At 46.0% G+C, this 27,604-nt stretch overlaps 1 protein-coding gene across 1 annotated transcript; it reads right to left on the bottom strand.

Moving 5' to 3' along the window:
* Positions 1 to 459: 459 nt before the first annotated feature.
* TBC1D21 (TBC1 domain family member 21) lies at positions 460 to 21,755 on the bottom strand. Its single transcript, XM_087703625.1, has 11 exons — positions 21,669 to 21,755; positions 20,436 to 20,543; positions 16,352 to 16,455; positions 14,836 to 14,930; positions 10,226 to 10,336; positions 7,695 to 7,795; positions 7,476 to 7,572; positions 6,422 to 6,523; positions 3,265 to 3,380; positions 1,875 to 1,964; positions 460 to 702 (listed from the first exon to the last, which is right to left on the bottom strand). The coding sequence occupies exons 1-11, from the start codon at positions 21,747 to 21,749 to the stop codon at positions 658 to 660; spliced, it is 1,050 nt and encodes a 349-aa protein (XP_087559751.1). The 5' UTR covers positions 21,750 to 21,755; the 3' UTR covers positions 460 to 657.
* Between the last annotated feature and the right edge of the window lie 5,849 nt (positions 21,756 to 27,604).

Here is a 27,604-nt window from a genome sequence, read left to right on the forward strand (position 1 = left end):
TCTTATGGTGGGGGAACCGGACTTCCAGTCAGCAGAGGAAAAAGGACGCCATGCTAGGAGGAAACTCTATGGTGGGGGAACCGGACTTCTGGTCGGCTCCAGAATTGAATGGGGGGCTTCCGGTTAGGAACTTTGTGGCTCTTTGAGTGTTTAAGTTTGCCACCCTTGACCTAATGGAATGTTTTCTGCCACATGTTAGGTCCCCTATCTTGGAGGTCCACACCAGATGTGGGTTCCTACTGGTTCGGACTGGTTCAACCAAGTAAGTAGCAACTCAGCCTGCCATGCCCCCGAACCGGTTCTATTGGTGGTGCCATAGGCTCCGCCTTCTTGGGTTTTTTTGCTTCTACGCATGCACAGAAGCATTTTTAAACTACGGCGCATGCGCTGAGCAAACCAGCAGAAGAAGCCTGGACTCACCCCTGCCGTGCAGGAAACAGAAACTGTGAAGTTGCTCCATCAAATTTTCAACACATTTTTTATGGGTAGTTTGCAGGACGGATAAGGCCTTCGCCCTAACCTCAGATAATCTAATTTGGTGAACCCAGTCTTGGGTGAACAGTATTTACGATGCTTCTGCCTTCCAATTCTATCTATTCTGTAAGTGCTTGGGGCTGCTTTGGCTACAGCAGACTCTTGATTTATAGCCCGGCCTCTTTATCGCGAAGGCTGGCTGAAAAATTCCTTGAGATCTTCTGGAACCTGAGAAGGAAGAGGAGAAATAATCACCTTGCGTGGAGAAGGAGGGAAGGGAAAAAAAAAGACTCAACGGGATTAGGATGATCAGGGGACCTTTTGGTAGGACATACCGATCGGTCTCCGGATACGCTTCAAAGTGCTAGTCGTAACTTATAAAGCCCTTCATGGTATTGGACCTGGGTACTTGAGAGACCGCTGCTGCCATTACCTCCCACAGACCGTTAGATCGCATAGGGTCGGCCTCCTCCGGGTTCCGTCTACCAGCCAATGCCATCTGGCTACCACCCGGGGGAGGGCCTTCTCTGTTGCAGCTCCGGCCCTTTGGAATGAACTCCCTGCGGAGATTCAGACCCTCACCCCTCTCCAGGCCTTCCGGAAAGCCGTCAAAACCTGGCTGTGCCGGCAGGCCTGGGGTTGATGAGTTCCCCTCCCCTCTCGACTTGTATGGCTGTATGACTCTTGTGTATTTTAATTACGTGTATTGTGTTTGTATCCCCTTTCCCCTTTGAGTTGTTCGCCGCCCTGAGTCCCTCCCAGAGAAGGGCAGCATACAAATAAATTAAATCTTAATCTTAATCTTAAATAGCTGGAAGGATTTTGTTCACACCTCTCAAATGTGGCACCCTCCCCTCTCCCGGAAGAATGAAATATTGTAGGAAATATTTAAAAAAGGCAGAATATTATACCTCCCTGGGTGAGAAAAGGAGAGAAGGTGCTCTTGGAAAGCAGCCCCCACTTTTGCTAATAGAAAGACTGGGCCACCTTGTCTACAACCCAAAAGACTTTCAGCTCCAGGGCGATGGGATTATAGCAATAACAATAGCAATAGCAGTTAGACTTATATACCGCTTCATAGGGCTTTCAGCCCTCTCTAAGCGGTTTACACAGTCAGCATATCGCCCCCACAGTCTGGGTCCTCATTTTACCCACCTCGGAAGGATGGAAGGCTGAGTCAACCTTGAGCCGGTGAGATTTGAACCGCCGAACTGCAGCGAACAGTCAGCTGAAGTGGCTGCAGTACTGCACTCTAACCACTGCGCCACCTCGGCTCTATAATTAGCCCTCACCAGGGCAAAGTGTTAGGTGTCACGGTGAGAATCTTCTTCTTGCATGCCGACTCATAAGGATCGTTCCTCCCAATCCCTCCTACATGGGACAGTTATGGAATTCTCTACCTTGCCTTCATGTTTCAGGAAGAGTTCATATATGTTACAGGCTCTGGCGATCAGGTCATCAGCATCAAGGTCTACGATGCTGTGGCACAGCTGGTTGGAGAAGACAGGGCACAACATCAGCTATCTCACGCTGGAGAACAACAGGGTTTCAAATTCATTGTAGATTGATATATATAATTGAGGGACAAGAATGGTGTTGACGGCGACAGTAATGACTAATTTTATCCAAGTAGTTGTCTGACCAGGCTCCCTTAACAAGCGTGAAGCAGGGTCTTGGTCCTGGCAAAACCCTTTGATTTACACGACTGTGGATTCCTTTCATTCACAGTCAGCCAGGCTTGGCAAACAGTCTTTCAGAGGAATATTTATCCACACGAACCTTATCTCGTTTGGAGAGCTGCCAGATAACTCGTTTCCAAATGCAGGGCAGTCTCTTAAAGTCAGAAAACAGAACTTTCCACTCTTGAAACGACCGAATAGCAGCAGTTAGACTTATCTACCGCTTCATAGGGCTTTCAGCCCTCTCTAAGCGGTTTACAGAGTCAGCATATCGCCCCCACAGTCTGGGTCCTCATTTCACCCACCTCGGAAGGATGGAAGGCTGAGTCAACCTTGAGCCGGTGAGATTAGAACCGCTGAACTGCAGATAACAGTCAGCTGGCCTGCAGTACTGCACCCTAACCACTGCGCCACCTCGAATGAATGAATTGTTTCCTGCGAAAGCCCCCTCCCCATTCGCTCCTCTTTTGTTTCCTATGGGAGGGGCCAATCACCTCCAAGGTGTGGCTTTACTCCTAAGTCAACCCTGCTTTCTTAGTTGTTCTTGTCTTCTGGCAGCTCTGAGCATGCGCACACTGGGAACAGGCTCCAGCTGTTCCTCTGCCTCACTGCTGCCTAGCTCCCTCTCTGCCTCTGATGCAGAGCCCTCGTCTGAGCTTTCCTCAACCCCCAAGACTGGCCCATGTTCCTCCCCAACCTCCACACTGTCCAACTCTGCTGCCAGCTCTGCTGGCCATCGGCGGGCTACAATGGTAGTCCTCAACTTACGACCATTCATTTAGTGACATTCAAACGGCACTGAATAAAGTGATTTATGACCCATCCTCACACGTACAACAATTAGAACTACAAACCCTGCAGAGCCCTTTTCAACAACTCTCGAAAAGACCAGTTTTTGTAAGCAACAACATGAGTCCTGGAACGAGACTTGTGCAATGTGTTTTTGACAAGCTTAAAATATAGAAATTTATATGTAAGGTGTAAGCTTATAGTTGTTTTATTTTATCCCGGCCTTCCTAATTCCATACAATCCATAGTAGCTTTCAATGGGGCAATTCAGTGATATTCGCCCTGTGCTTGAATATTTCTTTCTCTAATTAATCTGACTTACCATTAAAATGTCATCTCCCTCCATGTCTTCTCTGAGGATTTGGTCTCTCACCATCTGCAGCATTGTGTAAGCGATAATCACCTGGAAATTTCTACAGGGATGTCCTGTGAGAAGACCTTGAAGTTCAACACAAATGAGAAGATAATGTTGGAGGATCCCTTCCGTGATCCAAGCTTTACTACTGCCTCTTTCTATTCATGGAATCCAGTTGTGGGTTTCAAAATTTTTTTGAACCTACTCTGTGGGTGTGGCTCCTTTGTGGGAGTGGCTTGGTGGCCATGTGACCTGGTGGGAGTGGCTTGCTGGCCATGTGTTCTCTCTCTCTCTCTCTCTCGTTCCTTTTGTCTCTCTGTCCCTTTTTCCTTTTTTTCATTCATCTCTCTCTCACTTTTTCTTTTTTATTTATTTATTTATTTCTTCCTTTCTTCCTCTTTCTCTCTCTGTGTGAGTCTGTGTGTGTGTGTGTGTGTGTGTGTGTGTGTGTGTATGTGTGTGTGTGTGTCAGTGGTGGGTTTCAAAAATTTTTGGAACCTCTTCTGTAGGTGTGGCCTGCTTTCCGGGTCCACTGGTGGAACCTCTTCTAACTGGTTCGGTAGATTTGACGAACCGGTTCTACCGAACTGGTGCGAACTGGCAAGAACCCACCTGTGGTGTAAGTAATTTTAGGCTGTGATAAACCATTGATGTCGAAAGAAATATGTAGGAACTTGACCTCTGAAGGAGGAGGAGGAGGAAGAAGGGGAAAGGAAGGAGGATGGAAGGAAGGAGGAAGGAAGGAAAGAAGGAAAGAAAAAGTGGCTAAGAGGAAAGGAAGGAAGGAGGATGGAAGGAAGGAGGAAGGAAGGAAAAAGGGATAAAGGGGAAAGAAGGAGGAAGGAAGGGAAGAAGGAAAGAAAAAGGGGCAAAGGGGAAAGGAAGGAGGATGGAAGGAAGGAGGAAGGAAGGAAAAAGAGATAAAGGAGAAAGGAAAGGAGGAGGAAGGAAGGAAAGAGAGGGGAGAAAAGGGATAAAGAGGAAAGGAAGGAAGGGAGGGAGGAAGAAGGAACCCAATTAGCTGCTTTCAGGTGCTGAAATAGCATTAGGCAGATGCTGAGGTCAACATCTGGAAACCGCATGGGGCTCTCATGCTTCTCTAGAGAATCAATGAAACACTCGGAAGAGATTCTGTCAATAAAATTTGATTTCGGCTTTGCAGTGAGTGGGTGGCAGCGGCTTTCTCCCCCACCCCCCCCTTCCCCAAATCCAGGCAGCGTATGAATCTGTACGAACGATTGCGGTCGTGATTTTAAGTGAACAACAGTTTCGACGCGAGATGCTTTCTGATTTTCGGAGCGACACTGGAAAGCACTCTAAACCCAGCGAGGCGGAAAAACTTTTATCGGTCTTCTAAAAAATGTGTATCAAGTCCAAGAGGTGAGACTTTAACAGGACTGGAGTGTTTTCCCCCAGAATTCAGTGGCCTTGGCGAAGGGACGCCAAGAAAGTTTACGACCTTCTGAAATGTCGGCTCTTATTCATAAAAATGTCAGCCGGGCATGGAAAAAAGAGAGAGCCACGCAGCAGGAAGTCTCCCCCCCCCAAAAAAAAAACACACCACACGTTTTGGTTTCTAGGAAGAAACAATTCAACCCTTTGATGTCTTTCCTGGGGCAGCTCCAGAATGTTGTTCTTTGGATCTTAGCAGCTGGAATGATCTCATCTCTGGCACCAAAATGCCCAGATCTCTGAACTGCTTTTCCTCTTCTAGAGAGTTGGACAGCGACGGCCTTTTGAAATTCTCCCAGGTGTTTCTGGACAGAAGAGTCGGGCCAAACCTTTCTACAAATCAATTCAGGGAAACTGTTGTGCCCCCCCCCCCCCCCCCCCCGTGACCTGCGCAGCTGGCGTACAATTCGCACAGTGAGGAGTTTGGGGAGGAAGATGGGCCAGTCCTGGAGTCTGGGGAAGGCTCGGATGAGGGCTCTGTGTCAGAGAGGGCGCCAAGGGTTAGGGTTAGAATGGAAAAAGTAGAATAGAATAGAGAATGGAATGGAATAGAATAGAATAGAATAGAATAGAATAGAATAGAATAGAGAGTGGAATGGGATATTAGACTAGACTAGACTAGAATAGAATATAGAAAATGAATAGAATAGAATAGAATCAAAGTAGAATAGAATAGAGAATGGAATGGAATGGAATGGAATAGAATAGAATAGAATAGAATAGGGAATGGAATGGGGATATTAGACTAGACTAGAATAGAATAGAATATAGAAAATGAATAGAATAGAATAGAATCAAAGTAGAATAGAATAGAGAATGGAATGGAATAGAATAGAATAGAATAGGGAATGGAATGGGATATTAGACTAGACTAGAATAGAATATAGAAAATGAATAGAATAGAATAGAATCAAAGTAGAATAGAATAGAATAGAGAATGGAATGGAATGGAATAGAATAGAATAGAATAGGGAATGGAATGGAATGGGATATTAGACTAGACTAGAATAGAATATAGAAAATGAATAGAATAGAATAGAATCAAAGTAGAATAGAATAGAGAATGGAATGGAATGGAATAGAATAGAATAAAATAGGGAATGGAATGGGGTATTAGATTAGACTAGAATAGAATATAGAAAATGAATAGAATAGAATAGAATCAAGTAGAATAGAATAGAGAATGGAATGGAATGGAATGGAATAGAATAGAATAGAATAGGAATGGAATGGGATATTAGGACTAGACTAGAATAGAATATAGAAAATGAATAGAATAGAATAGAATCAAAGTAGAATAGAATAGAGAATGGAATGGAATGGAATAGAATAGAATAGGGAATGGAATGGGATATTAGACTAGACTAGACTAGAATATAGAAAATGAATAGAATAGAATAGAATCAAAGTAGAATAGAATAGAGAATGGAATGGAATGGAGACTAGTCTAACAGGATTTCTTATGAGATGTTTCCGTGTGGTCACCAGACTTGACTTGATTCAAAGTTTTCTTTTACTGTATTGATTTGTATTTTATTTCCTTAGTTTACTGTGGATTCAATTTAGGGCAACCCCCCCCCCATCATTGACGCTTCGTTTTGTTCTGCTACCCCAAAGATATTGATTCTTTTTCAACATCCAACCTTTTCACTGGACTCAGTATAGGAAATGCTTACCTCCCACAGTCTCCAGACATCCTCAAAGGACTTGAAGACACGCTGGAAGAAGAGACAGAACCAGGGAAACAATGACGACACCACTTGGCCTTTGGATTCTGAGGGGAAGAAAAGAAAATGAAATGCACACACAAACACACCAAGGACCACAAAGGGTTTTTTTGTCCTCCTGTGAATCCAGCCTTCCAATAGCAAAAGAGTCAGGGAAGGAAGGGAAAAAAAATCTATTCAGGCCCTTTTGACTCCCGGAAGAAAATTGGAAGATAAGTGGAATGAACCTTAAGGTTTTGTCAATGTTGTGCTGAACTTGGTTTTATAAGAGTGCTTTTTTCTTTTTTACAAGTTTCTAGGATGGAAGAAAAATATATTGTGCGCATTAAAAGCTTCTCTCCTCTCCCCCTCCCCCTTCCTTCCCTTGCCTTCTCTTCCCTCCCCTCCCTTCCTTTCTCTCCCTTTCTCTCCCCTTCCCTTCCCCTCTCCTCTCGCCTCCTTCCCTTGCCTTTTCTCTTCCCTCCCTTCCCTCCTCTCCTCTTCCCTTCCCCTCTCCCCTCCCCTCCCCTCCCTTGCCTTCTCTCCCCTCCCCTTCCTTCCTTCTCTCCTCTTCCACTCTTCCCTTCCTTTCTCTCCCCTTCCCTTCCTCTCTTCCCTCCCCTCCTCTCCTTCTCTTCCTTCCCCTCCCTTCCCTCTCTCCCCTCCCTTCCCCTCTCCCCTCCCTTCTCTCCCCTTCCCTTCCCCTCTCCCCTCCCTTCTCTCCCCTTCCCTTCCCCTCTCCCCTCCCTTCCCTTCCCCTCTCCCCTCCCCTTCACTCCCCTTCACCTTCCTTCTTTTCTTTCCCCTTTCCCTCCCTCCTTTCTTTCCTTCTCTTGTGCTTTCCCTTCCGCCACTCAGGGTTATGCAGCCCTAGAAATTCTCTAAGGAAGTGCATAAATGAACGAACGAAATCTCTGCCTAGGACGTGGGCAGAAATCTCTGGTCACCTTCTGGCTTTTACACTCTTGGGCAGAGAAGGGAACCACCTCTGATCCAACTCCGTCCAGCTGCAAAACTTACCCAGGTGTTTTGCAAAGGTTGGGTCCATGAATGTAATCAGGGCGTTCAGCATGACCAGATTCTTCTGCACCCCAACGTTGATGATGCAGCTGTTCTCCTGAAAGACCAAACATTGGAGGGAAGGGAACTCAACCAAGGAATGCAAAGACCCCCTTGGGCAACCCAACCAAAGGAAGTCACGGGGCAACGGCAGCAACCGCAGAGAGACCCCCCGCTCACCGTTTTTTGTAGGAAAAACTGGAACAGCCAATAGATCTCGTGCTCCTCTTCAACAAGCAGCCTGAAGAGAAGGAGCATTTCATGGAAACCTTGTTGGTATTCTGCAAAGACACAGAGAAAGGCAGGGGAGAGGGAGGGAGGAGAGAAGGGAGGCGGGAGGGAGGGAGAGGGGGAGAGAAAGAAAGAAGGAGGAAGGGAGGAAGGGAGGAAGGGAGGAAGGGAGGAGAGAGAGAGAGAGTGGGCAGGAGGAAGGAAGGGAGAGAGAGAGGAAGAAAGAGGGAGGGAGGGAGTGGGAGAAAGAGAAGGAAGGATGAAGGAAGGAAGGATGAAGGAAGGGAGAGAGAGGGGAAGAAGGAGGGAGGGAGAGAAAGAAGGAAGGAGGGAGAGAGGAGAGAGAGAGAATATAGGAAGAAGGGAGGGGGAGAGATAGAGAAGGAAGGAGGGAGAAGAGAGGGAGACGGAAGGAAGGAGGAAGGGAGGGAGGAGAGAGAGAAAGGAGGAAGGAGGAAGGGAGGGAAAAGAGAAAGAATATAGGAAAGAAGGGAGGGGGAGAGAGAGAATATAAGAAGAAGGGAGGGGGAGAGAGAGAAGGAAGGGGGGAGGAAAGAAGGAAGGAGAGTGAGAAAGAAAGGAGGAAGGAATGGAGGAAAGGGGGAGAGAGAAAGTGGGCAGGAGGAAGGGAAAGAAAGAAAAGGAGCAAGGAAGGAAGGGAGAGAGAAAGGAAGAAGGAGGGAGGGAGTGGGAGAAAGAGAAGGAAGGATGAAGGAAGGATGAAGGAAGGGAGAGAGAGAGAGGAAGAAGGAGGGAGGGAGAGAAAGAAGAGAGGAAGAGAGGAGAGAGAGAGAATATAGGAAGAAGGGAGGGGGAAGATAAGGAAGGAGTGAGGGAGGACAGAGAGAGAGATGGAAGGAAGGAGGAAGGAAGGGAGGAGAGAGAGAAAGGAGGAAGGGAGGGAAAAGAGAGAGAATATAGGAAGAAGGGAGGGGGAGAGAGAGAAGGGAGGAAGGAGGGAAGAAGGAAGGAAGGAGAGAGAGAAAGAAAGGAGGGAGGGAGGAGAGAGAGAATATAGGAAGAAGGGAAGGAGGAGAGAGAGGAGGAGGGGAGGGAGGGAGAGATTGAGATAGAGATGGGAAAGTGATTGAGGAGCCTTCTGAAGAATCGAGATCTTCATACTTCAAAACTGACATCTCATTATTCCTACCAGCTTTGGAGATTCTCTTTTCAGAGATAGCCCCTGAATTAGTTTGAGCCTTGGTCTTTCTCACCCCAACATCTCATTCCCCAGAACCTGCAGATGCATTTGCAGAAAATCTTGGCTGCTTGGAAAATTGACCCTTCTGGGAATGTCTCAAAAGTTCTCCGAATGGGAGGCTTTGCCTCTCTCTCTCTCCCAGGGCCTTTTAACATTGTTGAGGCATCAATTTTCTGCAACCAACTGGAAACGGAGCCAGAACAGAAGTTTAGAGGAAATGATACTTCGATGGTTGGAAGATAGATGATAGAAAATCCACTTATTGTTGCAGAAATAGACAAGTCTAGTTTTGAAATGCCTACATGAGGGACTCTGCAGAAAACTTCTCTGAACTAAGTCTGATTGGCCAGTGGTCTGAGCCTCCATGAGACTCTAGAAAGAGTGCAGAGAAGAGCAACCAAGATGATTAGGAGATTGGAGACTAAAACATATGAAGAACGGTTGCAGGAACTGGGTACGTCTAGTTTAATGAGAAGGAGGACTAGGGGAGGCATGATAGCAGTCTTCCAATCTCTCAGGGGCTGCCCCAAAGAAGACGGAGTCAAGCTATTCTCCAAAGCACCTGAGGGTAGGACAACAAGCAATGGGTGGAAACTAATCAAGGAGAGAAGCAACGTAGAACTAAGGAGAAACGTCCTGACAGTGAGGACAACTAATCAGTGGAACAGAAGTTGCCTCCAGAAGTTGTGAATGCCCCAACCCTGGAAGTCTTTAAGAAGATGTTGGATAGCCATTTGTCTGAAGTGATGTAGGGTTTCCTGCCTAGGCAGGGGGTAAGACTAGAAGACCTCCAAGGTTCCTTCCAATTCTATTTCATTCCATTCCATTCTATTCACCATTCTATTCCGTTCTCTATTCTATTCTTTCCATATTCTTTTCTTTTCTATTATATTCTATGCTATGCTATGCTATACCATGCTATTCCATTCCATTCCATTCCATTCTCTATTCTATTCTATTCTATTCCATTCCAAATTCTATTCTATTCTATTCTATTCTATTCTATTCTGTTCTGTTCCGTTCCGTTCCATTCCATTCTAACTTCACTTCACTTCACTTCACTTCTACTCTATTCTATTCTATTCCATTCCATTCTGTTCCATTCCATTCTAACTTCACTTCACTTCACTTCTATTCTATTCCATTCTGTTCCATTCCATTCTAACTTCACTTCACTTCACTTCACTTCTATTCTATTCCATTCCAAATTCTATTCTATTCCATTCCAAATTCTATTCTATTCTATTCTATTCTCCATTCCATTCCATTCTCCTCCTACCAGCATTCACGTTGCAGACATAATTCAGCAGGAGAATCTTCTCCAGTTGCTTCTTATCAACCAGGGGGTTGCCCTGGGCATCTTTGATGTAAAGCCGTTGGACGTCAGACTCTGCGGAGGAAAGAAAGGGGATCAGGAGGGGTTGCCGGAAGCAAACCGAGTGTTGAAGGACGACGAGGCCTACTACATCCCTTCCAAGTTTGCCAATTTCCTCCAAGCCAGAACTTGGCGTTCATCCTAGCTGTAATGATTATGCTCCGGTGATGCTGGAAGGTCAGAAAATATGTTGCAATCTCATGGCATGTATCTAAACATCAGATGTCCGTTGACGTCCCTTCCTTCATGCAAATTCAGTGCAAAGGGCCTCTTTATCTGCAGAGCTCTCTGCTCTCCATATTGCAAGGACAAAATATCTACACACACACACAAACACACACGCACGAGCAAAGCGTGATCGGAGCTGCCGTGTTTCTATAAATATTGGTGCGGGTGTGTGGAGTGCTGGCTTTTGTTGCTGTAAGTGGGTTGGCAGGCGGTGTTGCTACATCTTGATTAGTTGATGGAGTTGATGTATGCAGATTAGTCGGCTGTTTTGTAACATCCTGTGTGGCTGAGGTACTAGCTGTGTGCCCATTAGCCTTTTGTGTGGTAACGGCCTGGGTAATGGGCTGTGTGATGAGCTCTATTGTAGTGATATCCTGAGTCCTGTGCTGCAACCTCCTGGAGGGGTTGGCTGCGTTGTAAACATCAACTCCATCAACTAATCAAGAAGTTACAACACAGCCAACCAATCCGCTTACAGCAACAAACCCAGCACTCCACACCCACACCCAATATTTATAGAAAGATGGCAGCTCCGATCACGTTTTGCTCGCACAAGCACGAAGCCAAAGGCACCAGACTGAAGATGGTGAGTGGAACCTCATCGAAACATCGCCAAGATACTCTCAATCTTACACGGGGAAAGACCCGAATACGCCAAGACCTGCGAAAATCTACGAATACATACATACATACATACATACATACATACATACATACATACATACATACATACTTCCTCTCATATTTGGGCATACCAGGGGTTGTGACACAATACATACCTATTTCCTGGCTTAGCTGATAAAGAAGGAGAGCCTGTGGCTTAGTGGCTAACACAACTGCCTGATATGTAATACAGCACAGGTTCAATTCCAATAAGGGTATGGCTAGCTGATGAGAGCTAAATAGCTTGAAATAGATCTATACTAGTCTCCCCTTATTTATTTATCAGCACAAATACAATATATATATATTGCTTTCTGCCTGGATGGCTCCCAGAGTGAGTCGATAGACAGAAAAGGGAAGCAGTATGCTCCCTCCCATATTTGGGCATACCAGGAGTTGTGACACAATACATTATCTATCTATCTATCTATCTATCTATCTATCTATCTATCTATCTATCTATCTATCTATCATCTATCTATCTATCTATCTATCTATCTATCTATCTACCTACACACACACACACACACACACACACACACACACACACACACTAGCTGAAAACCCGTGCTCTGCTAAGAAACTATCTGATGGGGCTTGATAAATCAATACTTACAGCTTGAAAATTAATGTGTAGTTACCATTGACCTCTCCTCTCCCCTTCTCTCCCTCAGGTTTTCCCCACAGAAACGGTAGTGGGGAAAATAGGAGGAGGAAGGTGTTGTGGATATATTCACCACTTTGAGTTATTTGTAAAAAAAAAACCAATAAGGGTGGGATACAACAAAAGAAAGAAAGAAAGAAAGAAAGAAAGAAAGAGAGGAGGGAGGGAGACAGGGTAGAGGGAGGGAGGAAAGAAAGAGGAAAAAGAAAGAAGGAGGGGGAGGAAGAGAGGAAGGAAGGAAAGGGAGGGAGGAGAAGGGAGGGCGGGAGGAAGAAAAGAAAGAAAAAAAAGGAGTGAAGGAAGGAAGAAGAAAAAGAAAGAAAAAAAGAATGGAAGGAGGGAGGGCGGGAGAAGGAAGGAAGGAAAGAAGGAAGGAAGGAAAAAGAAGGAAAGGGAGGGGGAGGAAGGAAGGAAAGGAAGGAAGGAGAAGGGAGGGAGGGAGGAAGAAGAAAGAAAGAAAGAAAAAATGGAGGGAAGGAGGGCGGGAGAAGGAAGGAAGGAAAGAAGGAAGGAAGGAAGGAAAAAGAAGGAAAGGGTGGAGGAGGAAGGAAGGAAAGGAAGGAAGGAGAAGGGAGGGAGGAAGAAGAAATAAAGAAAGAAAGAGAAAGAAAGAAAGAAAGAAAGAAAGAAAGAGGGACAGAGTAAAGGAAGGAAGGGACAACAATAACAACAGACTCTCAAAATCCAGGGAAAAGAAGCTGGAAAGAAATCCCCACTCCCAAGTAAGAGCCATGGGTTACTCATTCTACGGTGCTCCTTGAATTAAGCCTCTCTGTTGCTCCTGGTAGAGCTGCTGAAGAGCCCATTGGCACCTCTTAATTTACTAACCCCTCTGAGTTGAGCCGTTCCTCACTGAAGGCTGAAATTGATCCTTAGGAGGAAGTAAGATAATAATAGAAGGACCCAAACAGCCAGGCAATTTAAAAACAAAGCCAAATATTTCAACCTCCAGAGTGGAGATGCTGGGAGACGCTCAATTCCCAAATGGGTTGGAAAACGTGTAAGGCCAGAAAGTGGGCACAATCTAACCTGCTCTTTTCTTTCCCCTCGCCGTAAAAGTGTGGGGGAAACATCTCTCTTGATCCCAATTCTAGGGAAGAGAACGGGGGGCAAATAAAGGGGAATGTTTCCCCAGGATGTGACCTGTTTAAAGAATTCTCGAGCATGGGAGAATATCTATTACATCTGAAGGGCTTGGCCTGCCTCCCATCTCAGTTGTAAATCTTTCTCGAGTCTGCCGCGCGTTGATTTATGCCCGTTTCATTGATCTGTAGCCTTAATTTTGCTGTATCGTTTAATATTCTTTTTGTTAGACAGCTGGGAAAAAGACAGAAAAGGAGATCTGAATAAAATTATAATAATCCATCATAGCTTTCCTGTCCGACGTGAGAAGGTGGGTTCTCAGGTGTTTTCCCATTTGGCTCTTTCAAGATTACATCTTTTCTTTCTTTCTTTCTTTCTTTCTTTCTTTCTTTCTTTCTTTCTTTCTTTCTTTCTTTCTTTCTTTCTTTCTTTCTTTCTTTCTTTCTTTCTTTCTTTCTCTTTCTTTCTTTCTTTCTTCCTTCCTTCCTTCCTTCCTTCCTTCCTTCCTTCCTTCCTTCCTTCCTTCCTTCCTTCCTTCCTTCCTTCCTTCCTTCCTTCCTTCCTCTCTCTCTTGTAGGAAGTTAAAACCTACTCCTCTCCTAGAAAAATTGAATATCCTGGGAAATACTAAAAGGCAGAATATTATATTTCCCTGGATCAGAAATGGAGAGATGTGTTTTTAGGCAGGAAATAGGCTCACTCTTAATAGCCCCACCTTTGTCAACCGGCCATTAAAGGTCTGAGCCAGGCTATTCTACATAATAAAGATCTCCCACCCTTCAGCTCCAGGGTGATGGGATTAAGGCATGATGGTATTAGCCCTTTTACCCATCTCACCACGGGGCCCCTGGGGAGAAGCAAGGCTGAACCAAACTTGGACTCAAGAAACACAGCCTGCAGAGTTGCCCCTGTGTTTCCGACCATCCAGTCAGAGCTGAAGAAGCTTCTTGGATGAGAAGCCAAACATCTTCAAGGGAAAACAACGTCCAGTTGCCTTTTGAAAAAGCACTTTTGGGACAACCAAGACCTGGATGACCGAGAATCTCCATAGGCATATCGAAGAGGCACCGATTTTAAGTACGTGTTTCTTATTTTTACACTCCCTGAAACGGATCTTCTTACAAGGAGAGCCACCACCAATTCTGTTTGCATCCTTCTCCTAAGTTTTTGGATACCTACCAGGGGTGGGTTCCTGCCAGTTCTAACCTCTTCTATAGAAGAGGTTCCACAAATCTACCATGCTATTTAGAACTGGTTCCAGCTCCCTCCCCATGCCCGTCCGCACATCATCAAGATGAAGAGCGAGAGGAGAGATTCTGGGAGTTGAAGTCCACAAGTCTTAAAGTCTGTCAAGTTTGAACACCCCTGGGTTTTTTTTCCCTAAAGGATTAGAGGTGCAAGGGTCTTGTAAGTTGACAGCTTTAAGACTTGCACACTTCAATGCCAGAGTTCCTGAGCCAACATAACTGGAGGAGGAATTCTGGGAGTTGAAGTCCACAAGTCTTAAAGCTGTCAAGTTTGAACACCCCTGGGGTTTTTTCCCCTAAAGGTTTAGGGGTGAAAGGGTCTTGTAACTTGACAGCTTTAAGACTTGCGTGCTTCAAATGCCAACATTTCTGAGCCAACATTTTGGTTGCTAAGCAAGAGCGTTGTTAAGTGAGTTTCACCACATTTTACAAGTTGGCCATGCCCACCCAGTCACATGACTGCCAAGCCACTCCCACTCAGTTACATGGCTGGCAAGCCACTCCCATCCAGTCACATGGCCAGCAAGCCACTCCCGCCCGGTCACATGGCTGGCAAGCTACTCCCACAAAGCAGGCCACACCTACAGAAGAGGTTCCAAAAATTTTGGAAACCCACCACTGATACCTACGTATAACGTTCTGGACTTCCGTGAAGTCTCGATGCTCCGTCTCCAGCAGCGGTTCGATCTTGGAGTACATGTTGCATAGTGACTCATAGCTTTTTCTGCAAAGGGGAAGGGAGCCATAGATGACAAGGCTGAATAACCAATAGGTGTGAAAGTTCAGGAGAACACCTTGCTCTCTTCAGTCCTGGCTCGGCCCAAGTATGCGCATGACAGAAGCGTCAGAATTCCTAGTCTCCATGGTAGATCCCTGTAGAGTGGTGTGGTGGCCTAGAGGGGGAGCTCTCGCCCCACAGTTAGGAGGCTGTGAGTTTGATACTAGGTAGAGGCAGGTATTTTTCTCCCTGGGCACAGTGAGAATTTATCTGCTGAACAAAACTCCGCATTGGCGACAGGGAAAGGCATCTGGCCATTAAAACACTGCTAGCTCCATTCAGTTGCCCAGACTCCACCTCATGTAGAGATATGGAGAGTTCTCAGCTGGATTGCTTGTGGAGGAGGGAGATCCCCAGCTGGTAAGCATGATTCCTGGAAGCTCCCACAGCTTCCCCCGTCCGAATGGCAGCTCCAGGCCTGTGGGCTTGCTGGAGCTGACATGCAGCCCCTCTACTACAGAGACAGCATCTGGGTCAGTCAGTTAGGAGCTGTTAAAGAAGATGGGTGGGGGTTGTTAAAAGAAGATGATGGCGTATCCCCGCGCTAGCTGAGAATTCTGTGCAAGTCATCCAGGGGTGGTATTCGCATACCTTCCCCACTGGTTCACAAATGTGAACACGTACACGCTTCATTCACACGCACCATCTCCGCGCATGTGCTCAGCCATCTGTGCATGCACTTTTGGTGAAAAAGGGTCCTAAATGGGATGTGATAGAGCTGGGGGTGGGTGGGCGAGGCCATCCACGATTTCCGCTACCGGTTCAGGCGAATCGGTCCAAACTGGTAGAATATCACCTCTGAAGTCATCTTAATGGATTCAGAAGGAGCCGAGCTGCAGAAAATGAGCACTACCCACATCAGGACTTAATTTTTTTTTATTTTAAATTTTTTTATTAATTTCATATATACATTCACAATTATATGATCTCATAACTGTTATTAATAATATGTATTTATAACAATTTTTCCCCCTACAGTTGACAATATAATTGAAGTTGCTTTCTTACCATCCCATAAATCCATCTTATCTTACAACAATCCTACTTCTTCTTCCTTCCTTCCCTCCTTCCTTCCCTCCTTTCTTCTCTCCTACTCTCCTTCCTTCCCTCCTTTCCCCTTCCCTCCCCCTTTCTTCTCTCCTCTCCTTCTCTCCTTCCCTCCTCCTTCCCTCCTTCCTTCCCTCCTTCCCTTCCCTCCTTTCTTCTCTCCTTCTCTCCTTCCTTTTCCCCCTTCCTTTCCCCTTCCTTCTCTCCTACATTCCCTCCTTCCTTCCCTCCTTTCTTCTCTCCTTCTCTCCTTCCTTCCCTCCTTCCTTCCCTCCTTGCTTCCCTCCCTCCTTCCTTCCATCAGGACTTAATTTACTCACCGTCTCATGCTGTCGGTGGTGAGCCTCTCATCGTAGGAACTCTTCCAGGGATAGTAGCCGGTGAGGAATTTCCAAGCTTCTGATCTCACAGAAAGATCCAACCCCTACAACAAAAACAAGTAAAACAGAGTTGGAAGGGGCCTTGGAGGTCACCTAGTCCAACCCCCTGCTCATGCAGACGACCTTTACGAGGGATTCGAATCGCCAAACTGCTGATCTTTCTGATCGCCAAGCTCAGGACCTTAGCCAAATTCTCTGACCTTCTCTTCCTTTGACGGGAATTTTTGATCAGTTTCTCCAACCTGGTTCCTTCCAGACATGCAGGGGATTACCATATTTTTTGGAGTATAAGATGCATCTTCCCTCCTGCTAAAAGAGCGTGGAAATGTTGGTGCATCTTATACACTGAATACAGCCATTTTGGGCCTCTTGAATCCAGCCTCTGCATCCCATTTTTATGAAAAATGGACCATGGGGGGGGGGGGGCAGAATTGAGCAAAAAAAAACAGCCTGTGTTTTGCTAATTTCTGCCCTCCCCAGCCCCCAGGAGCTCTCTGAAAGCCTTCTACAGGCTCTGCACGTCCATTTTTGCGAAGGGGGCAGGATTTCAGGAGGTCAAAAACGCTGCATTCCATGTATAAGACGCACCGAGATTTTCAGCGTCTTTTTTGAGGGGGAAAAAGGTGCGTCTTATACTCTGAAAAATACGATATATAAGACTGTCATTGCAGTTCTCAGATTTTAATATTTTCCCACTGGCGAGGGGGGGGTGTCTTTTTCTTTCCCACTACAGTATTAAGTCGTTTATTTTGCCTTTTCTTTCTTTCTTTCTTTCGAGTGGTGAGAAGGAGGTGCTCTTGTTTTAGAAAACAATACAGCTTCAGTGGTACATCTGGGCACCCAGCTTTTTCAAAATGGTAATTTGACTGTGAACCTCATTTTAACTTCTTCCTTTATTTACTTCCTTCTATCAAGGATACTTCTGTACGACGCTTCAATCATTTCCCCAGGCTATTGTCTTGTGCAGTATTATTCCCCATCTGTCTAGGCCGTGGGTGGCTCTGATGCAAAGAGAAGATAAATGGGACGAAAATGAATTATCCTTTGGCAAGGCATAAAAGGGGCTTTTACCATTCAAAGCAATCCTGCTCCTTCCAACGAAAACGTGGACAATTAAACCGTGGCAACTATTGTCCCAGTATATAGCAGGGAAAGTTGGACCATAAGAAAGGCTGAGCGCCAAAGAATGGAGGCCTTTGAACTCTGGTGCTTGAGAAGATGCCTGCGAGTCCCTTGGATTGCAAGGTGATCCAACCGGTCAGTCCTAGAGGAGATCAACCTTGGCTGCTCTTTAGAAGGCCAGATCCTGAAGAGGAAACTCAAAGACTTTGGCCACCTAATGAGAAGGAAGGACTCCCTGGAGAAGAGCTTCATGCTGGGAAAGACTGAGGGCAAAAGAAGAAGAGGACGGCAGAGAAGGAGGTGGCTGGATGGAATCACCGAAGCTATCTATCTATCTATCTATCTATCTATCTATCTATCTATCTATCTATCTATCTATCTATCATCTATCATCTATCATCTATCATCTATCATCTATCATCTATCTATCTATCTATCTATCTATCTATCTATCTATCATCTATCTATCTATCTATCTATCTATCTATCTATCTATCTATCTATCTATCTATCTATCTATCTATCATCTTCTGAAACTCAAATCCTAATTTGGCCACCTAATGAGAAGGAAGGACTCCCTGAAGAAGAGCCTCATGCTGGGAACAATTGAGGGCAAAAGAAGAAGGGGACGACTGAGAAGGAGGTGGCTGGATGGAGTCACTGAAGCTATCTATCTATCTATCTATCTATCTATCTATCTATCTATCTATCTATCTATCTCTACCTACCTACCTACCTACCTACCTACCTACCTACCTACCTACCTACCTACCTACCTACTGTATCTATCTATCTATCTATCTATCTATCTATCTATCTATCTATCTATCTATCTATCTATCTATCTATCTATCTATCTATCTATCTATCTATCTATCCATCCATCCATCCATCCATCCATCCATCCATCCATCCATCCATCCATCTATCTATCTATCTATCTATCTATCATCATCATCTTCTGAAACTCAAATGCTTTGGCTACCTAATGAGAAGGAAGGACTCCCTGGAGAAGAGCCTCATGCTGGGAACGATGGAGGGCAAAAGAAGAAGGGGACGACAGAGAATGAGGTGGCTGGATGGAGTCTCCGAAGCAGCCGGCGTGAGCTTCAATGGACTCCAGAGGATGGGAGAGGACAGGAAGGCCTGCAATGGGTCGCACATGAGTTCGCAACTAACAACAATTATTGTTCCTACCTGAAATTCCGCATTCACAATAGACCTTGTTTCTCAGTCCTTGGGATTATCCATGGAAAAACAAATTCTCCTGATCTCAAATTGGCTGGAGAAATCTACTTGTACAACCACTGAAAAGAACTCCGGGGATGGATTTCCCCCCGCCCCCCTCTAAAATTGCCCAGGCATCCGATCTCCATGGCAACCTCAACTTTGAACAGGAGAAAGGATGTTTGGGGAAGGAGAACTATTATGTTTTGCATGAATTAGATGTTGGGAGATGGCTGGATTCCTAGTTGATTTGTGGGCCAATGTGTCGGTCAAAATTTTTGTTCCCCGTGCAGGAAAATAAGACCCACCCACAAGAAAGGGGATTGTTCTGACCGAGGCTTCCCAAGAGCATAAAATAAACTCCTTGTCCCGGAAAAAAACCCTTTGATTAATTGACTATGAATTCTGTTCATTCACATCCAGCAAAGTCTTTCAAGGGAGGATTTACGGTCACAGACCTTATCGGGCTTGGAAAGCTGCCAAGCCGATATCTGCAAAACTTGGCAAGGAGCTTCAGAGAGTCAGGAACCAATGAAGTGAACTATTGGTCTCCTGCAAACTCCACTCCCCTGTCGTTCCTCTTTTATTTTCTCTGGGAGGGGCCCTTCATCCTCCACCTGTGGCCTTTCTCCCAAGTTGACCCCTGTTCTTTAGCTGTTCCCTTCGTCTGGCAACTCTGCGCATGCGCACACTGGGAACAGGCTCCAGCTGTTCTTCTGCCTCACTGATGTCTGACTCTGAAGGCAGCTGATAACTGGCATATGGCCCTGGTCCCCTCTCTACCTCCGACACAGAGCCCTCCTCAGAGCCTTCCCCAGACTCCAGGACTGGCCCATGTTCCTCCCCAACCTCCCCACTGTCCGAATCGGTTGCCAGCTTACAACAGGGACTTCCATATCAGAATTCTCACCCCAGGAAAGCTTCATCTTAAATTAGCTCTTTCAGATGGAAAACTAGGAATCAAACCATTAAAGTAGACCCCTTTGAATATTCTCCAAGGGTTTGTGAACTACATTTCCCATGTGGCCTGGCCAACTGTTGGAATCCATTCCGGGTGTGTGTGTGCAGGGCAGTTTCTGTTGTCTGAAACACACACACACACAGGGATGCAAAAACATGGCCATGAGTGTGGCGGTCACCCATGGCCCAGTGCATAACAGGGCATGCGCAGCCACGCTGAACCACATAGGAAAAAACAAATTCCTAAAGAACATAACATCCTGATAGTTCATAACATAACATCCTGATGTTCGCTCTAGATGTGCCTTACCAATGACGCCCAGGATTTGACCATATATAGACAGAACTTCCCTGAGCAGTAGATTAGCAATTGTAGTTTGACAGGCTGTCTTAAATCACATGCTGATTGCTCCTCCTGCCTTTGTCCTATCTCAATAAAAGGGGCTCCCAGACCCCCAATCTGGGTCGCTCCATCCCGAGAAAGATAGTGTCAGTGTCTTTTCTCCACATTGGCCTCATGGACGAACCACGGGTACTTCACTTCACAGCTAAAAGGGTTGTGGGAACCAACTCTTTAAAAACAACTATGCTGGGATAAACCTGGGGGTCGGATAAAAATGGAGCCAGTTGTAAGAAGAGAATCAAGACGGGCATTTTATCTGCTGGAGGTCCCCAACACCACCTCTGTCCTTGATTGGTCTGCAAGGACACTCACCTTCTCCAAAATTTGGGAAGCCACATAGTTTCGTGACTTGAGAATCTGCCCACTCTCGTCGAAATAGCTTTCCCATTCAGCCGCATCGATGGGCAATTTCTTGATTCTCTGAATTGAAGGAAAGTCAAATAAATGGCGGTTCAGTTAGCTGGAAAGAAGGACGAGGGGAGACACGATTTCAGCATTCCAATCTTTGAGGGGTTGCTCCAAAGGGGTGTGTGTGTGTGTGTGTGTGTGTGTAACTATTTGTCAGAACTGGAAGCCATCTTTTGCATTAGGCCTTCATTTATTGCTGTGGGAAACCGGGAGGCGGGATTCTATGGAGTGGGGTAGATATTAGTCAAAATAACATTCCTTTCTCAGAGAGTCAAGGACGTCTCAGAGAGCCTGTTGAGAAAGAACTTCTGTAGCCTTGCTTTCTGGAATAATAATGGTATGGGAAAGTCCAATCTGATCTGGCCTCCAGAAGTTGTGGGTGTTTCAGATTTTTAAGACGGGATTGGACAACTATTTGTCTGAAATGTTGTAGGGTTTCTGGCTTGGGGAGGGGGTTGGACTAGAAGACCTCCGAGGCCCCTTCCAAGTTGTGGGGTTCATTTTTTTTACTACTGGTTCTGTGGGCATGGCTTGGTGGGCATGGTGTGGCTTGATGGGTGTAGCAAGGGAAGAATACTGCAAAATCCCCATTCCCTTCCCACTTCAAGGGAAGGATACTGTAAAATCTCCATTCCCTCCCCACTTCAAGGGAAAGATACTGTAAAATCCCCATTCCCTCCCCACCTCAAGGGAAGGATACTGTAAAATCTCCATTCCCTCCCCACTCCTGGGGGAAGGATACTGCAAAATCCCCATTCCCTCCCCACTCCTGGGGGAAGGATACCGCAAAATCCCCATTCCCTCCCTACCCCACTAACCTGCTTTCCAGCTCCCTTCTCTTGTGCAGGGCAACAGAAGAAGAGCCAGCCGATCAGCTGAGACTCAGGAGGCAGAGAGTAGATAAGGGCGCGGCCAGCCAGAGGTGGTATTTGCCAGTTCTCTGAACTACTCAAAATTTCCGCTACCGGTTCACCAGAACCGGTCAGAACTGGCTGAATACCACCCCTGCTTCCAACTCTGTTATTCTGATGGGGACTTCAAAAGAAGAAAGGGAGAATGTCCCATGTGATCTTCTCCTGAGTTGTAGGTCATGATGGGCTTTTGGGTAGACCTCAAGGATTAAGGACCGCGACTTACTAATAATGTTGAGAGGGATGAATTGAATCTTTTAAATTCCTCTTCAGATGAGGTTGGGCTTTTAAACCTTTCGCTGTCCATCCTCTGCTTGATCGCTCAGTGTCCGTACGCATCCGGGCTTAGCTAAATCAGTGGTCCCGTTCTACCTTCCAAGAAGTCAGCCTCTCTTTTAAGCCTTTCTCCCTCTTTCCATCCAGCAAGCATCCCATGACAGATGAAGCCGAGAGTCTTCTGCTTCCAGAACGTTAAGTAGGTATCCGTAGCACTGTGAGGTCACAGAGACATCAGGTCATAATGGAAAAATCAGGTGGTTGAAGAAAGAATTTCTTGGAGCTCTAGAACCAAGTTGACCTGCCACCTTGGAAACTGGTTGACTACATTTGCTCAACCTGGCCAGCAGGTCCACTGAAGTTCTAGGGTGGCATTTGCACCCCATGTGAAATGTGTTGGTTTGAGGGGTCCTTGGTGCTCTCTGAGCTCGCTTGTTTTCTTGTAGACACTTCATGACCCAACTAGGTAACCTCATCAGTGCTAGAAGGAGGAGGAGGAGGACGGGGAGATCCTTGGTGGTCTCTGAGCTTCCTTATTTTCTTCCAGATGTTTCATTACCCAACTAGGGAACATTATCAGTGCTAGGAGGAGGAGGAGGAGGAGGAGGAGGAAGAGGACTGCGGAGTCCTTAGTGGTCTCTGAGCTTAATTATTTTCTTCCAGATGTTTCATTACCCAACTAGGGAACATTATCAGTGCTAGGAGGAGGAGGACTGTGGAGTCCTTGGTACTCTCTGAGCTTGCTTGTTTTCTTGCCGATGTTTCATTACCCAACTTGGGAACATCATCAGTGCTAGGAGGAGGAGGAGGAGGAGGAGGAGGAGGAGGAGGAGGAGGAGGAGGAGGAGGAGGAGGAGGAGGAGGAGGAGGAGGAGGAAGAGGACTGTGGAGTCCTTGGTGGTCTCTGAGCTTAATTATTTTCTTCCAGATATTTCATTACCCAACTAGGGAACATTATCAGTGCTAGAAGGAGGAGGAGGAAGAAGAAGAAGAAGAGGAGGACTGTGGAGTCCTTGGTGGTCTTTGAGCTTAGTTTTTTTTTCTTCCAGATGTTTCATTACCCAACTAGGGAACATTATCAGTGCTAGGAGGAAGAGGAAGAGGAAGAGGAGGAGAAAGAAGAGGAGGACTGTGGAGTCCTTGGTGCTCTTTGAACTTGCTTGTTTTCTTACAGACATTTCATGACCCAATTAGTTAACATCATCAATGCTAGAAGGAGGAGGAGGAGGAGGAGGAGGAGGAGGAGGAGGAGGAGGAGGAGGAGGAGGAGGAGGAGGAGGAGGACTGTAGGATCCTTGATGCTCTCTGATGAATGAATCAGGCACGGCTGATCATCAGAACTCTTTTTAGCATTTAGCAAAGCCTGAACCGGTAGCATTTCACCCCTGATGTAAGAACCTCGGTTTGGGCAGATGCCTTTGGTGTAGCCATGAAGGTGCTGATGCCCGCATGCGGATTTCAAGCAGATGTGAATAATACAGAGGTTTTTCCTTTGCTAAACAGACAAAGAAACAAACAAACAAGCTGCAAATGGATTGGAAGGTATGAAAGCAGAGGTGTGGAGCGATAAAGTGGGACAACTGTGGGGAACGTAACCCTTGGGGACAGCTAATGGACAAGGAACAATCAGGAAACAGACCCTTTCAGAATGAGAGTTGGATGGAAAAAGAAAGCACTTTGCTTGCGTTGTACGTTTCAAGAAAGTAAAAGGAGGTTTTTAGATTCCCAACGGCAGGCTTTCCCAACTTTGACAACTTTCAGATGGGTGGACTTCAACTCCCAGAATTCCCCAGCCACCTGTCTTAAAGTTGGCAAGGTTGAGAAGCATTGCTTTACTCTAGTTCAGTGTTTCTCAACCTTGGCCACTTGAAGATGTCCGGACTTCAACTCCCAGAATTCCCCAGCCAGCATTCGCTGGCTGGGGAATTCTGGGACTTGAAGCCCAGACATCTTCAAGTAGCCAAGGTTGAGAAACACTGCTCTAGTTACTGTATTAGCTTTGGACCAGGATGATGGGAGAAAGAGGGCGGGGGGGAGGAAGGAAGGAAGGAAAGATAGACAAGGGGGAGAGGAGAGATGGATGGATAGATGGATGGATGGATGGAAGGAAGGAAAGGAAGAAGGAAGAAAGGAAAGAAGGAAAGGAAGAAGAGACAAGGGAGACAGGAGAGGTGGGTGGGTGGGTGGAAGGAAGGAAGGAAGGAAGGATAGACAAGGGGGAGAGGAGAGATGGATGGTTAGATGGATGGATGGAAGGAAGGAAAGGAAGAAGGAAGAAAGGAAAGAAGGAAAGGAAGAAGAGACAAGGGAGACAGGAGAGGTGGGTGGGTGGGTGGGTGGAAAGAAGGAAGGAAGGAAGGAAGGAAGGAAGGAAGGAAGGAAGGAAGGAAGGAAGGAAGGAAGGAAAGACTGGTACAGTGTGGTGGTCTAGAGGTGGAGCTCCCGCCTCACAATCAGAGGCTGTGAGTTCAATCCTAGGTAGAGGCAGATATTTCTCTCTCTGGGCACAATGAGAATATATCTCCTGGATATAACTCCACATTGGCAACAGGGAAGGGCATCCAGCCAGTAAAAACTCTGCTGGGTCCATTCACTTGCCCTGACACCACTCCGCAAGGTGGTATGGGGTCGTTAAAAGAAGATGATGATGGATGAAAGGAAGGAAGGAAGGAAGGAAGGAAGGAAGGAAGGAAGGAAGGAAGAAGGGAAGGAAGGGAGAAAGATTGGGGAGGGAGGAAGGAAGGAAGGATGTAGGTCTTGATCTCCCATCCCTTCTAAGAGCCGAGGTGGCGCAGTGGTTAAATGCAGCACTGCAGTTCAGCAGTTTGGCTGTTCAAATCCCACCAGGCTCAGGGTTGACTCAGCCTTCCATCCTTCCGAGGTGGGTAAAATGAGGACCCAGATTGTTGTTGGGGGCAATATGCTGACTCTGTAAACCGCTTAGAGAAGGCTGAAAGCCCTATGAAGCGGTATATAAGCCTAACTATTGCTAACCGGAAAAATCACGAATTGGGATCCTGGATAATAAGAAATGTCATTAAGTAAAACCAAATCATTGCTCCATCCAGGTTAATTGCACTGGATTTGTATACCAGATTCCTGTTGGTTTAGTCCCAGTCTACCCTGCTGGATGATTTTGCTCAGGATTTGATCTTTGGCCAAGTCACGACAAACCATGGCTTCATTTATTAGATGAACTCCGCCCAACAAAGGCACCAACTCTAGAGAAAGGCATAAATTGGAAAGCCCTGTAGACCCTCAAGGATGAAACTAATAGTATAATAGGTTGGCCGATAAAAGATCCTTCAATTAGGAAACACACCCACTTAACCGGGTGATCAGATTGTTGTGATCCATCAAAGCTATTTCACAATATTTGTTTAAATTAGCTGGCAACAGTTAATAATCCTATAGTTAATTTGACGTCGACTGACTGATGGGATTTTCATAAGCCAGCCAGGACTAAGTGCTTGGTGGAACGATATTTACTTCCAAGTAATTGTGATTAATCTTTCCCGTAAGCGTGTGACAACAAAGCTTTATCTGTATAAGCTAGCTAAGGTTGTCTCTTTTTGGGGCTAGAGTAGAATGAATTTCCCCCTCAATACAATGAGCAGATTAACTCACTTAATCTGTACCAGCCGGGATTTGGAGCAGGACACTCATAAAGCATAAAAACTAGGCATGAAGAATGAGGGCAACAACTGGTTTGACACAGACCGACCTCCTGTCACCATCTGCTACCCCAATCAACAGATCTACTCGTTGGCAAAGGTTCCTGGCGGCTGTTGGTAGGGATCTTAGAAAGAACAGTGTGGTTTTAATGTCGCGGATTAGCAGAGACAATCTGGAATGGTCCCTGAGAATGAGGGTCACGTAAATAGGAGCCAGCAGTTTGAGGCAGCAACCAAAAAAGCTAATATAATACTTGATTGTCCCAAAGGTGCGTCCCCCTCCCCAAAAGAATAGAATAGAGAATGGTGAATTGTTGTGGCCCAGCAGGAGCCGTTGGAGCTGCCACCAGACTCCCCGACCGGCGAGGGGCCCTATGAGTCAGCTCTGGAGGATGTGGAGGTCCCTGGATAGGATTCTGACTCCGAGCAGGGCGCAGAGAGGCTGGTTGCCCACCAGGTGGCGCCTGAGCCTTGGACCAGTGGGGAGGAGACAAGGGAGAGTGGATCCAGAAGCCAGCAGTGAGTTGTTCCCGGATGCACGCCATCGAAGAGCTACTAGGCATCAGGAACAATTACGCAATTACAGGAGGTAATTGCGCTCAGCTGGTGGTCATGAGGCTCCTCTCCAGACTATAAAAAAGACTGCTGGTGCACACAACCCTCTTTGCAGAAGTCAACGCATTGACTAAAGAGAACGTAACTAACTTGGCAAGGCTGGATTGCTGCCAAGGTTTGTCTGAGTTGCTGCCAAGGTCCTTATCTGTTTCTTTGCTTGGCTTTCAGCCACCGAGATTTTGGTTGGACTGCCATCTGTCAGAAACGGTGTAGGGTCTCCTGCTTGAGTGGGGGGGGGTGTTGGACTAGATGACCTCCAAGATCCCTTCCAACTCTGTTATTCTGTTATTATTCTGATATTCAGAAGCTGTGGGAGCTTCATCCCTGGAGGCTTTCAAGAAGAGATTGGACTGGCATCTGTCAGACACGGTGTAGGGTCTCCTGCTTGAGTGGGGGGTTGGGCTAGATGACCTACAAGGTCCCTTCCAACTCTGTTAATCTGTAATATCATCTAAAGTTTAGGCTGAAGGTGTTGCGAAATGGATGATTGCCATATCCAGTCACAGCCTAAACCAATTTTAAACACTCAATTGTAAAATATGGGCAACGCATTTCACATTCAACCTATTATTTTTTTTCCCCACCATGGAAGGAAGACGGAATTGGGAATCTTGCCCAATCTCTTGTTCTCCCATAACTAGTGAATCTTATTAATAATTAGCACCGCATCACAATTTAATGTTTTGCTTAGGCAATGATTTTCTTTTAACACAAAGCTGAGCCTATAAGTATCTCCTGTGTTCTCAGTCCCTTCAATCCTGCTTTCCTGGAATATAAATTTCCCTTCTATTGTTATATTATACAAAGGGGAAAAAAAACCCCTAGGTGATTATAATGAAAAGATAGATATTTTTCTGGAAAGTAGATGACTTTTATAAATGTACTGGGGTGAAAAGAGGTTGTCCTTAAAAAGTTTTATGTGGATACAATTTCTTGCTCTTTGTATTAAAAAATCCGATACAATAATTAATAAGGGGAAAAGTGCTTTTTTATTTAGTTCTTGTAAAGAAAGGTTCAAAGCTGCATAAGGCAGAATGAATAAATTAACAGCACAGAAAGAAGTTAAGAAAACTCTTTCCACACAACCCCACTATATCCCTCCCTTTTTTTTTCTCATTTACCCCACTGAAGTCTTTCATATATTGTAATGGCCTTCCATTCTCCAGGATAGGAAAGTTTATGGATGCATCCATACAACTAGGAGAGAATATTTGTAGCTCAGGGTTGAATGTTGGGGTTTGTGGAGGTGGTGAGGAGGAGGACTGTGGAGAGTTTTTGCCCTCTGAGCTTGGTGGTTTTCTTGGAGATGTTTCATGACCAAACTAGGTAATACCATCAGTGCTAGAAGGGAGTGGGGTTTGTGGAGAGGAGGAGGAGGAGGAGGAGGAGGACAATGACTGTGTGGAGTCCTTGGTGCTCTCTGAGTTTCGTTGTTTTCTTGCAGATGTTTCATGACCAAACTAGGGAACATCATCAGAAGGGAGTGGGTTTGTGGAGAGGAGAAGGAGGAGGAGGAGGAGGAAGAGGAGGCGGAGGAAGAGGAGGAGGAGAACTATGGAGTCCTTGGTGCGCTCTGAGCTTGGTTGTTTTCTTGCAG

This window comes from Thamnophis sirtalis, unplaced genomic scaffold (genome assembly GCF_051295495.1).
Source record: "Thamnophis sirtalis isolate CommonGarterSnake01/CBP01778 unplaced genomic scaffold, rThaSir2_p1.2 scaffold_2, whole genome shotgun sequence".
Classification (NCBI taxonomy): domain Eukaryota; kingdom Metazoa; phylum Chordata; class Lepidosauria; order Squamata; family Natricidae; genus Thamnophis; species Thamnophis sirtalis.